Source organism: Pelmatolapia mariae, linkage group LG10_11 (genome assembly GCF_036321145.2).
Source record: "Pelmatolapia mariae isolate MD_Pm_ZW linkage group LG10_11, Pm_UMD_F_2, whole genome shotgun sequence".
NCBI lineage: Eukaryota > Metazoa > Chordata > Actinopteri > Cichliformes > Cichlidae > Pelmatolapia > Pelmatolapia mariae.
In genome coordinates, this window is record NC_086236.1 from 52,164,650 (window position 1) to 52,183,082 (window position 18,433).

The window sequence follows — 18,433 nt, forward strand, 5'->3', positions numbered from 1 at the left end:
TCTATTCTTACATTGTTACTCTCGTTGGGGCATTCAACTAACTTTACAGTGACCTGTAAAGTTAGTATGTACAGTACGCCACTCTTTTAAAGATGAACTTGCCCTTTAATTTTTTTTAATACAAAAGGCTATTATACACATGAAGTCCCCCACCCACAAACTACCGTGAAACTTAGATTTTAACTTAAAAAACAAACAAACAAAAAAACACTTCATATTTCCAATTGCACCTGAAAGCATCTTTAGTTCAGCTCAGCCGGACGGGAATAGTTGGTGGGAAGGTGCGGGAGCTTATCTCAGGAAACACGCTACCAAATTCCTCACCGGGCAGATCCTGCAACTATTCATAAAGTCAGCAGTGTCACTAACTCTTGGATATTTGGGGGTAAGTTTTTGTGTTTCGCATTTTTACCCTCTCATAGGTTCTTTCTGCTTTGTTGTGGCGAAGTAGTTTCGGCCCCCTGTCCCATGGCAGCGACCGAGGCAGGGATGTTGACTGCACTGTCTCCCCACAGCTGGTGTGTCATTTACGGGGAAACAAACGGCTTTCCTGGCCGCCGTGGACTCGCGTATTGATTTAAAACGTAATTAGCTTTGACATATGCGAAGTAATTGAACAGTAATAGAAACTTATTATGTCTGTTTGTAGCCATGTCTCCATGGTATGTCGAAGTGTTGGTGAAACGTGTCAAATATTTACCCTGCTAACTATTCCTGGTATATCGCTAATATGCTAACCAAAGGGCTTATTAAGCGTAAATTACTTTTTAGCTACTTTAGCACTATGAACCTCCTTGACTACATGCTGTACTTTGAGGACTGCTGAATTTTGTTGTACGTAGAAAAAGGGATGCGGTAATATTAAGCGCTTATCATCAGTGATAAGATAATCATCAGAGAGACGAGTACCTATATAAACAATGTGTCTCTTTAGTCTCAATGGACAAGAATTCTGTGCAAACTGATCCAAAGCTACCCTTGCTCAAATTGTTAAAATTTAGAATATAACCAGAAGTTATATCAAATAAATGCATAATCTGTGGGCCCCTTGTTAGGTCACCAAAAACAAGCGTAAACCTACACATACTCTGTTTTTATTAAAGGCAAAACATCAGTGGGAAAGTACAGCAGGCTGTCTGCCGTTCAGGTTTCTCAGTGGCTCGTAAACCAAGTGTGTATGTGGAACTCTGACACTTTAATGTGAAGTTTAATGTGCATCAACAAGCCGAGACTCATTCTTCTGAATCAGCATGGATCTTGCGCATTCCCCACCCTGTGTAAAAAGCATGCACTCGAAGCCTGCGTGGGGATTGACTGGATTCTGGTAGCTTGATTCCATCTGACTGAGGAGTCTCTAAGCAGTGCTTCCCAAACTTAAGATTTTAAGACCTCAACGGACTTGTAAGGATGCACTGAAATCATGAAAATGTGTTTATTTTTTAAGTTACGGAACAATGCATGCCAGGTTGTTTTCCTAAAACTGAAATTGTGCAGTAAATATGGTACTATTGAAAAAGAAAAACCTCCTAAGCTGGGATTTCTGAAGGGATATCTTGCTGAAAATTTGGTTTGTGTGTCCACTTCTCTGTGTGTCTGAAAAATAAACCCGTGTCACAATAAGTACCTTCCTTCTTTTCAGGGATGTGGAATTCCTATCTGTGGCCTATAGGCACTTGCTGACTCACCATGAGAAAATTCTACCTGCTGCAGCGCCCACCAGCTCCACTGAGATGTCCCTGGGAGGAATGATACACGGATGACAGTCTGAACCAGGCCAAGACGTCCTCGCACGCAGTTAAAAAGAAACTCGAATTAGTTTATACACACACATAAAAAGAACTGTGCACACGCCAACTCCTACTCACTCATCACAATGCTGATGCCAGGACCACTGTGGGTGTGCCTGGCACTGATGTGGGTGGGAAGCTGTTATGCCCACAGCCTGTTTACGTGTGAGCCTATCAAAGTGCATCGGTGCTTGGAGACGTCCTACAACATGACCTTCTTCCCCAACATGATGGGCCACTATGATCAGGATATCGCATACAACCGCATGCAGGTGAGCTTCGTAATATTACACAACATTTATCTGTAGAAATCTGTATGCCTATGCATCGTGCAACTGTGAAGCATACAGTGACATTAATTTTTATTTAAAGGTCCAGTGTTTTATAGATTGGGCGGGCCAAGCAAGCTAAGTATGTGAACAATTGTCAAAAATGATTCAACCCCACAGAACTCATTTTAAATTCTAGTAGAATTAATGTAAAATTAGGCTGAATTTGTTCAAAGTGTATATTGGGCTAATGCAGAGTTTATTGACTTATGCAGGCAGCCTCTGACCCTCCTCAAAGGTTCTCATCAGTCTTGGTTTTCATGGAACGCTGAAAAAAACGCTTCCTCTCCTTATAATTGGAAATTATACTTCAGGCCACATTCAGCGATGATGAATATCATGTCCATATAATTGCCATTATTAGTGCCATCAGCGCTGTTTGTGGCTCCGGTTACTAATTGACGGTGTCTCTCAGCCCATACTGAAGCACATATTGATTGAACTATAATTACCATTTTGTAATGGACTTCAACTGACACACAGTATTTACCAACCACAATTTGTCCACAAATCGCATCTGATTTTTAAAAAGAAATAGCTAGTGATTAAACTGTGAATCTGTCCACTTAAATTTTAAAGGGAAGCTTTTAAGAAACCTTTGCGGTAGAAGAAGGCTCTGCTTAGGGTTCCTCTTACAAGAAAAAGAAGTTAAGAAAGAAGAACATTCTTAGTTATAACAAAAATGTGTCACAAGCTTTAATCACTGACTAAGTCCAAAACCAAAGTCCAAAAATCAACAAAACAAGAGGCCACATGGGGAGCAAAACAGGTGCATTCACAGTCATTTCACAGAAATGTGCACAGAACTAAGCAGATAAAACAACAAAGAGAAGGACAGGACAATTTTTATTCTGGAGGCTGATTAGGGAATATCAGACAGGAGGGAGACGAGACACAGGTGTAAGTAATTACACACAGCTGAGCACAACCTGGAGGAGACCGTCAGGAAGCAACACACAGGACGTGAAGAAAATAAACCGTCAACGCTAAACAGGAAATAACCAAAGCAGACTTAAAGTTCTACAAAAGAAGAAACACAAACACAAATACAGAAATGAGACAAAGAAAAACACAGGGAAGAACATTATTACAACTACAAATACACAAGGCATGAACCAGAATGTAAGCTATACAAAATGGAGCTTATCACTATAATAAGGTATCTATAATAGAACAGCAACATAATAGAACAACAATGAAGCTAAATGGGGATTAAACACTCAATATCACCAGAGCTAAGATTCACAGTTTACTTTACAGGAAATCAGCTCAGACTCACCCTAACAATAATCGAAAGCCAGCAGCAGCGACACCAAACAGAAAGTACTTAATAGCAAGTAGAAATCCAAAAACTCCATTCTCCCTAGCAGCTATAAGATTTCCACTGGGCTTTGCTAAAGAGGCAAAAATGCAATAGAAATGGAAGGATGTGAAATAGCCATCAACACACAGTAAACGTGGAACGGTATTTATCAGAAAATCCATGGCTCTGAGCCGATCAGTGGAGCCAACAGCTAATTCTGCACGCTAAGCTGAGAGGCAGCTTTCTTTTTTAGGATAATCAACATTTTTCAGCTCATTACTTTTGCAATTTGTGGGTTTCTTGTTGATCTTCTGCTAAGTCAGTTTAGGGTTTTTTTTCTTCATTTGCACGCACTCATGCAATTGCATGTAAGTATAGGTGGCTATGGGGTGCATTTGGTCTTGGGATTGACTGTTATTGCGTGACCACTTTTCCATCCAATCAGTGGGTGATTTTCTGACTAACACCTGGATGACTGATGAATGGTTGAAATGAGGCATGTAATCCGAATCCAAGCTAAGTTAATTTATCTTTATGTAAGAAATGCCTTTATCAGTTTTGGAACATTATTATCGGCATTTTTCAGGTATGTTTAAAATACCATATGCAAACATGTTATCAGGGTTTTTGAACTTTCAAAAGTCAATATCAAGATTGGCTCAAAATATCCAGTGGTAATTCAGTGTATAATCTTGATTCAGGAGGAAAAATGACTTGTGTTTGTGTTCAACAGAATAAGCGTACAATTATAACAGAAAGCACAATCATATATATGTTTGATGTTAGGTTGGTTTTTTTTTTTCATTTCTCCAAAATTTGGTCTTCATCATTCGAAACTGCAGAAAAGAAAGGGAAGATAAAGATAAAATCCATTTTATTTATTTTTTTTTACTGTGACTTTATTATTTTCTTTCATCAAATAGACTAATAGAATACCCGAACTCTGATTTTTCTCAGCTCTCGGGAAAATCTCCTGTCCCTTTATTGTGTAAGTTCAGGTCATGATTCAGATCACTGGGTAACATTTGGGCTGAGTTCAAGGACCTGTTTTTGTGATATGACTGTCTGATCATTTGTTGGCATCAACAAATTAGGAAAAATCTATGACAAGCTAAGAAGTCTAGCTGTATATGTAGAAGCACCTATAAGCTGTGCTTTTGTATAAAGGTTTATAGACTGTACAGGGCTATTATGTGCTCCAGTCAGTATTACACAACAGAAGTCAGTAGACCATCTCTTAGCAACAGTAACTCTCAAATGACACTGAACTGGTGTAATTAGAGATTTACACCCTGCAGTTTAAAATTTTAAAATTTTCTTCCATTTGACTTCTCTTCAGACTAGCAGTGTTTTCTCTTTACCACCCTATCACCACCCTTTGCAGTGACTAAAGTCTAAGTTTGTGTAACTGGTGTTTCAGCTTTGCTCCGTCAACCCTGTGACACTTTGGCTAATGTGCTTTAAGACCATTTGTTGTCTTGCACATATCCTCAGCAGAAATGTTGTTTCTCTAGCTGTTGCATCCTGTCTCCTGGCATTCCTGAGGGTTTGGGTTACGCACATTTGGCGTGGAGTGTTGAGCATGATCTGTAGGAGTCTTTTGTGTGGCATCTGGCAAAGGTATCAGCTTCTTATTTCATGGCAACCTTGGCCACGGGCAACTTCAGTGACTTTGTTGTGAGGGCCCTTTGATTTCTGGAGGAAGGGGAGGGACACACCCAGTCGCACACAAAGCCTGCTGTGCATACCACAAGGAGTATCCTCTGTCTCTTAATACCCCCCCAACACACACACACACACAAACACACACACACACGGTCCTACCTCCGCAGTCCTGTCTCCCAGGTGACAGGCTTACACTCTCTGGCCTTCATTCAACGTTAAATACTAAACATAGCCCGCTTTGAACATGTGCAATGATTTATCACAAAGCTCTGACGTTGGAATCAGGCAGGTTTCTGCTTTATTCTGGGCACAGGCCAGCCTATCAGTAGGATTTTCCGGAGGAGGGCTAACCTTTTCCCGCCCTTCCACCAGTGTTTGCCAGCTTTGGAAAGAGCAAAAACTTTGAAGTGTTAGAATATAGAGAGAATGGAAAGACAAACTGACACACTATAACGGACACTCGGGGGCCTTGAAAGTTTGAGTAAAACTTTGAAAAGTAAGAGTCATCTTTTTAAAAAAAAAAAAAAAACTTCACTTAATACTTAAAGTACATTGTGCAGAAATTCTCTGCGAAGGATTTTGCCCTAAAGAGCAAATCAGCTCAGATTTTGCAGCTGATCCTGTTTGAAGGTTTTTGAAATGAGGGCAGTTTTTACAGTAAGTGCTCTAAAGAAAATAAAGGTCAGATTGTTCAGCCACGAGGAGCCTCAAGTCCAGGACCTCCAGAGGAGAGAAACAAGGACGCTTACTGTCTGAGGGGGCAAGCCCAGGGCCCAGAGATGTGGGCCTGGAGCCAGAAAAAGCAGAGAAGAGAAAACATCAACTAGTGCAATATGCTCAAGTGTGGTCGTGTGGATTTTCTTTGCACATATCGGCAGTTTAGATTTACAGCAAGCTATCCAGTGATGAGGTCAAGAGTGTGGAGTACTCTGAAATACACACAATACAACACAGCACAACACAGTCTGTGCTAATGCATGCCTGTCACTATTAACTGGTTATGTATTGAACATGCATATTACTCCAAGTGATGTAGCTGGTGCCGATCCAAAAATAATAAGGCTGTCCTCCACACATATTCTAGGCAACCTTCCCATGAACAGCTCTGTACATTCCAGCCTTCTTGGCCTGTCCCTGGTTGTTTCCAAATGTCCGCACACTCATTTCCTGCCACCTATACCCCCCCTTCCAATGCTCTGGTTGGTCATGGTTTCCGGCCAATGAATGGACAGTTTTGTGTGTTACTATAGTGTACTGTTGCTTATGTAGCATAAATATTTTCACCCGCTTTTGCTACCCTGATCATTTGTAATCTCAGCATTTATTATATTACAATGTCCAGTCACGCAGACTGCACTTATAACACAAGTCAAACCATTATATTTATGCCTCGTTTCCAGTTGAATTTACAAAAGTAATTTCAGAATCTTACAGTCTGTCTATTTTTCAAAGGAAAATGTTTAAAAACTTCAAACTGTGCAGACTGCTACCTACACCTACTCCCCCAGCACAGCACAGTCTGTGGAAATACTGGATTCATCAGTGTAGGCAGACTGTACATAGCTGTAACATCATGAAAATGCTTTGGAAGCTCTTCAAAGAAAAGTTATAGCTGGAAAATTGCATTTAGATTTAAACTACTTCAAAGGTTTCTTTAGGGAATGCTATATAACTCATGCACGCACACGTGAATGTTCAGGTCACGAGTAGGGCTGTCAAGCCTTCAGATTTATCAGTATATTCAAAGTTCTCAGGTGATGTACCTTGCATCTAAACTTAATGGAAGAACAGAGTGCAATAATAGTTGTTATAATGGAAAACCAATTTTTAATATAGTATGTTTAATCTGATCAATTTCAGCCATTTATGCCCCTGATAAACCTGAAGTGCTCTCCAGATGTCCACCACTTCCTGTGCCAAGTCTTTATCCCAGCATGCACTGAGGAGAACAAGGTGATCCACCCCTGCAGGGAGCAGTGCAAGGCTGTTCGGTCCGACTGTGAGAAGAACATCCACACCTTTGATGTCCCCTGGCCTCCTGAAATGTGTGAAAAGTAAGAAAATATACCTCCCCAGTTTCATTACCCACAATTCATGTTGAGGCACTTATCCTGTTATATTGTTATTTGTGCTCTAGATTGGACTCTTGCAGTGTGCATGGTTCTCCAGTCCCTTTAACCACCCCAGCAATCTCCTCATCAGCTAAGAGAGAGCTGGGCTTCTGGTGCCCATTGCAGCTAAAGACCAAGCCAGGTCATGGCTCATCATTCCTAGGCGCCCAGGACTGTGCTCCACCTTGCTCCAACATGTACTTCAAACCCCACGACATAGAATTTGCAAAGAGCTTCATCGGTGTGTGCTCCATCATCTGCTTGGGCGCCACACTCTTCACCTTCCTCACGTTCCTTATTGACGTCAAACGCTTCCGTTACCCAGAGCGGCCCATAATCTTCTATGCTGTGTGCTATAGCTTTGTCTCGCTCATATACTTCATCGGCTTCCTGCTGGGAAACAATGCAGCCTGCATCAAAGCGGCCCATCCTGCTGGGGTTGACACAGTAGTGCTGGGTTCTCAGAGCAAAGGCTGCACTCTGCTTTTTATGCTCCTCTACTTCTTCTCCATCGCCGGTATCGTCTGGTGGGTTATACTCACCATCACCTGGTTCCTGGCAGCCGGCCCCAAGTGGAGCTGTGAGGCCATTGAGAAGAAAGCGGTAAGGTTCTTAAGTATTTAGGTTTGTTTCCTAGTAGCAAATAGGAAGCAAACACAACAAGGAAATATGTGCAGTTACAGCTCAGTCAGTATTTTTATTTTGTCTAAGGTGTGGTTCCACTCTGCTGCCTGGGGGATCCCTGGGGCACTCACTGTCATGCTGCTGGCTCTGAACAAAGTTGAAGGAGACAACATCAGCGGTGTCTGTTTTGTGGGGCTCTACGACCTGGATGCACTGCGCTACTTTGTACTGGCGCCACTGTGCGTGGGCGTCGTAGTCGGCCTCTTCCTCATCCTGGCAGGTATCGTTTCTCTGAATCACGTCCGTCAGGTCATCCAGCACGACGAGCGCAACCAGGAGAAGCTTAAGAAATTCATGATTCGCATCGGCGTGTTCAGCTGCCTCTACCTGGTCCCGCTGGTCACCCTGCTAGCCTGCTACACCTACGAACAGAGCCACCGCAGCAGCTGGGAGAACACCTGGATAAACGACCGCTGCCAGGAGTATAGCATCCCCTGCTTAAACCAGGTTGTTGTGACTTATTCATTCAGTAAAGATGGGGTGAAAATTTAGGACAAGCTTTTTTTAGACTGCTGAAAAAGGGCAAAACCAAAGCACAGTGAAAATTTCATAAAACTGATCAGGGCTCAAAAGGATCCAAATGGCTCATCTATTTAAAAATCCCAATTATTAAATATCTATAATGTCCTGCAGAGTACAGGGATTCCAAAATCAAGACTGTTATGACAGATCAGTGTGGAAATAACAGAAAGCAGTACATGTCATTCTATAAACGTCTTAGAAGCTGCGGTACCTCAAAAATGTAGTGCAGAATACATGAGCTTTCTTTAATTTATTAAATATAATTTTTCCACATTAAAATAAATAAAAATAAAAAACAAAGAACGAGGTCTTTATATGAATCACAATTTAATGCAGGGTTATAAATTTTAAAAGAGATGGTGGGGAGAAAAAATTGGCATCATCAGTTTGTCTCAAGGGCCAAATAAGCACACTATTTCTCCCTCCTTTATTCTCACAATTCTCTTTGGAGCCGTATACAATATGTCATCTGTCTCAGGATATGTTTGACAATATTAACACTAACACAGCACCTTGTAATAGGGGTGTAGCCAACATTAAGTAATGTCAAACTTCTGCAAACATTAAAGCAAAAGACTTTAGAAATAATTCCCACAAATCCCCAAAACCTAAAGGTGCAAGTCCAAAACATATGGACATTATTAACCATTTTTTCCTCCATCAAGCCAGCTGAGCACCAGTTTGTTCGGACTTCTGTTTAGGAGCGACCAAAATTCAATGTTTTTCCAACAGGAGTCTCTCCAAACTCAGGAACTGGTGGAGGACGACTGTATTTCCCAAGCAGTCTGCCGCACAACTTCAGATATTTCAGTGGCTAGTTCTTTGTCCTGTCGTTGTTTCATACAGCATGTAGTGCCCATGTTCGGTGATTTGATGGTGTGGTCCAAATTGATTGGAAGTGCTTTAGTAGTGCAAGAATTATACATCAGTGGATATCTGTATGGTATGTGGAAGATACAATACGTGAGCTCTTAAGCACTGCAATGGGAAATAGCTTAGTCTTGTTTTGACAGTCAGTACCTGATGCCTACACTGGAAGTGCTTGACTTTGTCTTAAGTAAGAAATTAGATTTTTTTATTTAACCAGTTGCTCTAAATCACAAGGATCTCATTACCATTGATTTTGTTTCTGTTTTAGACCACAGATCATGAACGCCCTGACCTCTCCCTGTTTCTGGTAAAATACTTGATGACATTGGTGGTTGGCATATCTGCAGTATTCTGGGTCAGCAGTAAGAAGACCTGCTCTGAGTGGGCCTACTTCTTCAACAGGACCCGCAATAAAGAGTAAGACACAACTCTGACCACAGCAAAACACGTGGAAGATCTTTCACACAGTCATTGATGGAGTGAGAATACAGTATTCTAGATCAACTGTTATGTGTTTAATCCCATGTCATGTGACCCACAGCCCCATCAGCGAGAGCCGTCGGGTGCTCCAGGAGTCCTGCGAGTTCTTCCTAAAGCACAACAGCCGGGTTCAGCACAAGAAGAAGCACTACAAACCCAGCTCCCACAAACTCAAGGTCATCTCCAAGTCCATGGGCACGAGTACCGGAGTCACACCCACCAGTGTCTCCACCACCAGCAATCAAGGCACATCTGCCTTAGGCAACCATGAGCCCCACATGCAAGGTTCGCTGTCTGAGACCTCAGCCAGGGAACACCTGGACCGAGGCACCTCCAGTCGAAGCTCGAGGAGAGGGGAGAGAGATAGGGAAAGGGAGAGGGATGGGGGGGAGAGACGCAGCAAAACGGGGAGCTCCAGTAAAGTCAGCAGTCGCTCAGAGAGCTTGCACAGAGTGGCAGATGGGAGGTAAGTAGGAGAGGTGTGAGATGCCATTTTTGAAATGTTAAAAAAATAGATTGTATATGTACAGTTCCTTACATTTTTTTTACTGCATTATGTATTTTACGTGGCTGCTTTATGCCTCTCTGTTGTTAGAGTCGAATTTATAATGCTTGAATAACTTACTGTGGCTCCAGTCTATCCTGCACTGTAATACCAGACAAGCATTAACCAGCAGTAATCTGTGACGTGTCCTGTTTAAGGGCAACTCCAAGGAGCGAGCTATCAGAGGTCAGGCACATTCCCTGTGAGAAGCAACAGCTTTCAGCTTTAAACCCAGCACACACCAGCAGCCTCCAAGACTCCAGCCACCAGATGGTGCTCCAGGTGCCTGAGGAGAGCAAGGACCCAAAGGACAGCAGCTGCTGAGATATCTGACCTTTCAAATTTGTCTGCTCATCCATCCACCCATCCATGACACCAGTCACATGGGAGTCATGCTTGATGCTGGTTGTTGTTCCCATTGTGGGATTCTATTGAATACACTGGAGTGACTGAATGGAAACAGAACAAAACTTGTATTTCAGATGTTCTGAGGGTTAGCCCACATCTAACGGTGTTTGACGATTTAGTCTGTTTAAGTCATGACTTTGTCTTCCAGCTTTACTCAGTGTTTGACCTGAATGTTGCAGCAGCACAGCTACATGCATTGGGTCTGCTGTTTTATAACTTGCGATTTCAGTGGCATATATGCATGCTAGTAAACGATTGCAATATTTATGTAACTATTCTTTTTTTATATCTCATATATTTAGTCGTTCACTGGACTAGTCGCCACACTGAGAGTTTAATTGTTAAGGTGAAAATATTGCCAAATATTGAATCCAAGGAAAGTCTTCATGTGATAAAGTGTCTTTAAATGTCCTATTGTTCTTAAAACGTCATCCTGTAAAACACACTGTGTGTCACTCCTTTGAGGCGTACTCTTAAACTTGATATAGCTGATTTTCAGAGAACTTGTGATTTTATTTTGAATACTTTTCTTAAAAGAGACATATATTTTTCCATTTTCTGGTCATTTCTCCATGTTTTTGTTAAAGAAATGCATGCTGTGCTGAACTGTCTTCAAAGCTGTGAATTTTGGTGAAATACAGCTTTGAAGCTTTCTAAAAGAATGTATTTTTGCTTAGAAAATCTTGTCATGATATATGAGTTTTACTTCATAGTTACTGTGGTTAGAGAAATCTATGACATTGAAATATCAACAGAAAATGAACAAAATGAACTTGACTTATTTCAATAATACTATCAATCAAGTTCATCTTTACTTTTTATTACTGTGTTACTTTTCTCTTTTGGAATATTGATGAAAGAGCACCTTTAAGTTAAATTTTTACTAAATTGATTAGTTGGAAATGATTGAAAATCTAATGCATGAGTTCATGTTTTTTTTAAACTTAAAGGCAGAAATTAAGATTGGAGCGTGCATTTAAACTGAAAGTACAAGTGCATGGACATGGTGAGGGAATGTTTTATTTCTGTAAAACCGTAATCATGATATTTCATTTTCTGATACCAGGGTTATATATAGTTATCACGATATCCCTATAGTATCAACAGTGTATGAAATCGAGGAAACAAAACAAGTTTTGCACTATTTGTCATTAGTAGCATTATCCACTGATTACTAAGTTGTCATAAATAAATAGAAAAATTAGTTTTGGGATCATTTATGTTAATTTTTTTAAAAAAAAAAAGACCACATGCAGCATCTCTACTTCAAGTACCTCCAGAACAACATCTGTGATTCATTAGGAGTGCCTTACTGTGCTGTCTGTGTGCTGTGTAAGGGACTGAGCTACCCCCCAGTTCACTTACATAGATTTATTTGGGAGTCAAAGGACAGTTCCAGTAACACTAAAAGGGAATCTTGTATGTTTTCTATGTTGTGTTCCTATTCTGACATGTGGATGAGGGTCTTTCTTATGACGTATGTAGCTCTACTGTAGTCTTATCAGTACTCCAAACATTTTTGTGAACTGTTTTTTTTTTTTGTTTTTTTTTTACTTTTCAATACAATTTTCTACCACTGTTGTTTCATTTTGATAAAAATATTCAATTAAACATGGAAATGAATGTGACTGTGTGTGAGTCAGTTATTAACCCTAACGTTACTCTCACAGGGATGCTTTCCCTAGAGTGCGTTTCAGTGAGGTGACTGGCTCCTTCCCCCTCTCCTGGTCCAGCCCTCTGGGCTATAACCGGCTGGAGTCGCGCAGAGCACACGGTAGTCGGCCGTCTCTGTCGCACGCGTGATGTCTCCTCTAGCTGTCCGCCTGCTGCTGCTCGCCTGCCTGGCTTTGCCTCTTTATGCGGTGGAAAAGGTGAGAAGCAGAGGCTACCGAAAGGATCCTGACGCCGACAAGGTAAAAGGGGTTAAATAAGATTACAGTGTAGCCGTTAACGACAGCTTCCAAAATAAGTAGACATGTGGCAGGAGAGGAGTGGACAGATTTTGTGGCATTATAACTCTGGGAGAGAAAAAAAAGGCTCACGTCAACATGTAATTATTACACTCAGCTTTACCGTCATTTAGTTGTTTTTCGGTGCATCCCATTTAACATCCACTGACTATTTTGCCTATTTTTCCAACTCATTCTGGGCTTCTTTTTTCTAGCGCTATGCATTGCTATTTTTAAATTGTATCTTTAAACATTAGAGGGAAGGAAAAAAAGTTTCAAAAGATTTATCCACATGTAGAATAGTGTGGACAGCAGCAGATCAGAAAATCCCACTTTTGTAGCTGTTATACACTCAACTGCTTTTCTATTATACTCCAGACCAGATCTGGCTGTCCTCCACGACTGAGTGGACATAAGGGGGGACTAAACAGGAAGTTGTGGTCTGCCTCATACTGTTTGCTGGCCTTTGTTATCCACCCGACTGTTTGAATAGTTTATAAGTGGGTGCAATTTGGGCAAAAAACTTAAATGTACGTTTAAAGCTGGGTAATATGATATTTTTAACAGTACCCAAGGCAGAGTTCAACTGTTTAATTTCACAGTCCCACGATACCTATCAATCTTACATTGTTTATGCATAGGATTTCATAACCCTCAATGATGCATCTGTTTAGTGATTGAAGGAACCAACTGGACACACAGATGTCGAATCTTTTAGGAATCAAACAGAAGTGAAACTACTATTTATTTTTCTGGACCCTGTCGAGCCCGCCCAAGCAGTTGCTCTTTAATATTCCACAACCATGACCACAGTGATTTAATTTAAAAAAAAAAAGAAGAAAGGAAAAAAACTTATGTCACCATCTGTGTCTAGTGCACTGGAAACGATGCCGAAAAACCCAACTGCACTAGACACTCTGGAGAAGAAAGATCTGCTTACTTGGCCAACATGGTAATCACGAAAATACTGCTTTGCATCTCATCGGCTTCCTTTCAATCTAAAAATCGCTCAAAGCTGAGCATTATACCCACGCTCCGCTCTGCATGCTCCAGGAGAGCTTCAGGCCCTGCTTCTGTGCTGACTAACGCATAAAATGCTCCTGATTCCTCAGCTCTTCGGGGCAATTGCAGCCTTTTAGTTTTTTCAGTTACAGTAGCAGACTGTACGCGACTAATATTCAGCAGGGCTGGAGTTTAATTCATGCAGGCAGCCAGCACCACTATAGAAAGAACAGACTGGGGGCTAATATAAAAGTCAGCTGTGTGGCTAAGTGGACAGAGGATCCATTCATTACTCTGCTTTGAAAGCTCTCCAAAAATCTTAGTAAAACACCAAGACTTTTTCCTTACTGGAATATCTACCCAACTCCAAGACTAATGGGGAGTCTTTGCATCGTTTCCACGTTTTGCCACCTAATTTTGCCAAGGTGCATGAAAGCCATGCTTCCAGCTTTATTTAGTTTCCTGCATACAAACCCACAATCTACTGGTGTCATCAGACACTTCCCAGACTTCTATACAGATGATGTCAGGTCTCACATCTCCAGGTTGCTCCAGCGTTAGCCTCGTAATGGCTAAAACAGACACTGGACCATCTGTTTCACAGCAGCTGACATTAAATGCTCTGACTCTCTAACTTTCAGGCATTTTTCAGATTCACATCATCTGAAATACTTTTTTTTAACTTCACCCCAGAGATTCAAGTCTGGTTAAGTCTGGTTAAGATGTTGGTGTAAAAGCTCTTTGTTCTCCTCCTCTGCTTTTTTTTTTTCTTGCCCTAATGCCTTTTGGACACATGCCCCCCTCCTACTCTCCATAACTACTTCACAGATGCATACTGAGCAAAAGGGCAACAATGACCTTCCAAAAATCTGCAAAATGCTTTCAGCTTTCATGCTTACTTAAGGGCGAGGAGACATTTCTGTATGTCAACTTGTGTCCCTAATTGCTTACAAAGGAAAAGCCACCTCCACCTAAAAAAAGCTTGAACCTACACGACACACTGCAATCTACTGGTCAGAGCGTCCCTTTGAGGAACACGTTAGGCAGATCTATTTAGATCCTCATTGTGTCTATATTTGCATGTGGTAAGGCTTGGCAAGCGCCCCCCGTCTCTGTGTGTGTTTGCGTGGGTTTGAGTCAGCCTGAGTAGGATGCTGCGTCGGTTTAAACATAGCAGAAGGTTCAACAGGACAATGAATCACATTAATGGATGAGTGGCCAGACAGCCACTAATTTAGGCCACTGCCGAGCCTTCAGTTCCTCATTAACAGCAGAGCTGTGTTTTGCTTGCTCGGCGGCTTCATGGTTGCTGGTCGTGTTGCTTTGGCTTGATTTGGATAACACGGCTTTTTGCACTTCCTTCAGCACAATTGTTTGTGTGATGTGTAATCTGGCTCCTTGTGTGTGATGGTTGGATGGATGGCAGCATTTAGGTGTCTGTGGTGCATGCAGTTTAAACAGGGATTTAACCTCACTGGAAGAAAGACAGTCTTAAAACAGGAAGTCCGATAACAATAGATTCTGTTGTTGTCATGTTGCTGTTGTATGGTTTTGTTTTACTATGAGCTTCCACCACTATGTCCTCTTCTCCTTGTTTCTTTTTTCAGTATGGTAGCTGCCTGCAGGGTCCAGCAGGCACCGCTGGAAGAGACGGTAACCCTGGGGCCAACGGCATTCCTGGGACGCCTGGTATCCCAGGACGCGATGGACTGAAAGGCGAGAAAGGAGAATGCGTTACTGAAGTTTTTGAGGAACCCTGGAAACCCAACTACAAGCAGTGTGCCTGGAACTCGCTGAACTACGGGATCGATCTGGGTAAAGTGGCTGTAAGTATCTCACTGTATCTATGGGGAATGCGGGCATTTCAATCACTGCAAACACAAATTAAACACACACTTATGCTCCATTCTGTGTTGCAGGACTGCACGTTCACCAAGCTGCGCTCTGACAGCGCCCTCAGAGTCCTCTTCAGTGGCTCCCTCAGACTCAAGTGTAAAAGCGCATGCTGCCAGAGGTGGTACTTCACCTTCAACGGAGCAGAGTGCACAGGACCACTGCCCATAGAGTCAATTATTTACTTAGACCAAGGCAGTCCCGAGCTCAACTCAACCATCAACATCCACAGAACTTCCTCAGGTACGACACAGACTCTGAACAATACTTGTTCTCACCTCACAGTGCTAGTAATGCTATGGAAAGAAACATTAAGTGAAGTGGAATTTCCTGTATTAATGTCAGGTCTTCATCCAAGTCCTAATCATGAACAAGCACAAAATATTTTAGCTCATAACACATGAATAGTTGCACTCTTTTCGTTCATGTTGAAATGTTAGGAAAAGCAATGAACCCCTAAGCCAACAGTGTCAAACATAAGGCCCAGGAGCCAGAATCAGCCCAGCAAAGACTCAAATCTGGTCCTATTGGACAGCTTTGGAAAATGTGAAGTAAGGCAAAAGTTTTGGACTTTTAACTGTATTTTCATAAGTTTTACAGGTTTATCAGTACTGATAAAGATCTCCCCCATGGCCATTCATGCTACACAAAGTCATTAGGTATAGGATTTAAAAAACATTTTTCACAGTCAACTGTAGAAATTTCTTTACAAAAAAACAAAACCATGATACATAATATAAAAAAAGAACATTTCCTATTTAACATGTCCATCTCTTACACTCTTAGCCTGAAGAATTGTGCTGACAGGTTTCTGTCTTCTATTACAGAAGCATTTCTTTATCACGTAGGAAAAAAATAGGATTACCTGTTAAAACTGTACTTCCTTTTCTTATTTTAACATATCTTGGGGATCAAATGTGCAATTAAACTTCTTTACACTGACAGAAATGGGAATTCCACTAGTCAGGCTCACTTAAGATCAAAAAGTTTGACATCCTTGCCCTCGGCTGATGGCATCATCAGAGTTGGAGTCAGGAGTTACCAATTATTCCAATTAGTGACACTAGATTGGAGGCTCCAAAGGTGAAAGCAGGGTGGTGGCACCATGATGTCTTGGAGCTCTTCTGCTGCCTCTGGGCCTGTACAGCTCACCATGCTGGCTGGAGCAATAACTTTAAACATCAAAGTCAAGCTAGTGAAGAATGTCTTCAAAGAAAATCCACCTTTTAGAGAAACTAAGTCAGAGGACAGAACCGAAAGACAGGAATAACCTCAAGAGAGCCGTTCACAACAGACATCCTGAGAAGCAGTTGTGTGCAGAGTGGCACAAATTTCCTGTTGAACATTGTTTAGTCTGCTGCTGCTGCTAGAAACAGTTGTTTCCCACCAAAAAAAGAGAAAAAAGTCCAAGCAGTAATTAAATCCAGTGGTTCACATGAAGGACATAAGGACGCTTAGATTTTGTAGTTTACATTTTTAGCTGTACTTCAGACCAATTCATGTTTTGTTTTGTTTTTTTACACTAAAATGAAAACTGTGTGCACACTCCAGCAGCTAGTTAGGCTACAACAAAGTCAAGAAACGAGGGAAACAGCTAGTTTCCCCCATTTCTTGTAAAAATACATTTCGCCTTCTGCGACCTGATGTGCCAAGGCTGACATGGCAAACCAAGCCCCCTTCTTTACTGCGATTTGGGCGAGTAACAGCAGCTCCAGTTCTTTCACAAACTGACAGATGAAGGGGGAACACCTGGAGACTTTTTCTGGAAAGTGCCCAAAAGGGCTTGTATAGATGTGTAGAACAGTTCAGTTCTAAGATTCACAGTATTACAGCGTTTGATTCATGTGCCTTTTAAAAAAAGACAGCTTTTTAAATGCATTTATGTACCCTACGCTTGAAGACAGCACAGAATGTGTGTGAGATTTACAGCCAAAAACATGTTAGGACAACCTGTCTCAGCTGCAGGTTTTGAAGGGTTAAAGTATTTTTTTTTTTAAAGAAAAGACTGGGGTTATTATACGGGGTTATCAACTGAAACAACAGTTGAGAGCATCAAGTTTCTGCTCCTCAAATTGTTCATGGAGGAAGTGAAGAAGCCACAGCTCACAATTTATCACCCTTTTTTGCTTTGGGACTTTCAGAAAGTGAGGCTGGCTCTACCCCAGCTTCAGTCTTTTTGTTAAGCTAAGCTAATGAACAGCCTTAAATTAACTGCACAGACATGACAATAGTGTTGACTGCAGACATGAAAGATTACATGGTTTTAATTATTTTTTATTTCTGTTTTTAAACCTCAAAGGCCCAGTTTTTCACCACTGTGTCAGAAAACAACTTGTCTCGGCGTTCGGTTTGGGTGTTCCCTGAAATTCATTTGCACTGTCTTCTCTTTTTTTCCCTTTCCGTCTCTCTCTCTCTCTGCAGTTGAGGGGCTGTGTGAGGGTGTCAAAGCAGGGCTGGTTGATGTGGCGGTGTGGGTGGGGACCTGCGCTGATTATCCAAGAGGAGACGCATCCACAGGCTGGAATTCCGTATCCAGGATTATCATAGAGGAATTGCCTAAGTAAGGAAAATAAAGCAATACAATTGGGAGGGACCTAGTTTTGGTAGCGTGACAGCATGTTATCCGACGCGCCACAACGATCAGGTGTGGTTTGCTGAGGCGTCACTGATGGGAACGTGAATGTTTTTGAGTTTTGTTTAAATGCTACACCCGTCGACAGGCCTACGAGTACTGTACTTTTCTGTCTACCGGAAATAAACTTTGTACTGTAGCTTTTTCAGCTTGTGGCTGCTGTTAAGAGTACAGCAACAGACATGGACAGTATCTTTAAACTCTGTACTCCTGTGACCTGTTTATATGCATTATCACTGTTAATAAAGCACTTC

At 41.6% G+C, this 18,433-nt stretch overlaps 2 protein-coding genes across 5 annotated transcripts; both read left to right on the top strand.

The window, feature by feature from the left end:
• Positions 1–265: 265 nt before the first annotated feature.
• On the top strand, positions 266–12,313 carry fzd6 (frizzled class receptor 6). Of its 2 annotated transcripts, none has more exons than XM_063487512.1 (8): positions 266–385; positions 1,640–2,059; positions 6,945–7,138; positions 7,222–7,798; positions 7,907–8,329; positions 9,540–9,688; positions 9,813–10,217; positions 10,454–12,313. In XM_063487512.1, exons 2-8 carry the CDS (start codon positions 1,874–1,876, stop codon positions 10,617–10,619), a joined length of 2,100 nt encoding a protein of 699 aa, XP_063343582.1. In that variant the 5' UTR covers positions 266–385; positions 1,640–1,873; the 3' UTR covers positions 10,620–12,313. The 2 variants fall into 2 exon arrangements, with proteins under 2 accessions (XP_063343582.1, XP_063343583.1); XM_063487513.1 differs by having other exon boundaries at positions 7,907–8,326.
• A 146-nt stretch (positions 12,314–12,459) lies between these two features.
• On the top strand, positions 12,460–18,424 carry LOC134636897 (collagen triple helix repeat-containing protein 1-like). Of its 3 annotated transcripts, none has more exons than XM_063487146.1 (5): positions 12,460–12,616; positions 13,527–13,604; positions 15,262–15,480; positions 15,574–15,790; positions 17,969–18,424. In XM_063487146.1, exons 1-5 carry the CDS (start codon positions 12,506–12,508, stop codon positions 18,109–18,111), a joined length of 768 nt encoding a protein of 255 aa, XP_063343216.1. In that variant the 5' UTR covers positions 12,460–12,505; the 3' UTR covers positions 18,112–18,424. The 3 variants fall into 3 exon arrangements, with proteins under 3 accessions (XP_063343216.1, XP_063343218.1, XP_063343217.1); XM_063487147.1 differs by having other exon boundaries at positions 12,477–12,574; XM_063487148.1 differs by lacking the exon at positions 13,527–13,604 and having other exon boundaries at positions 12,461–12,616.
• The last annotated feature ends 9 nt before the right edge of the window (positions 18,425–18,433 follow it).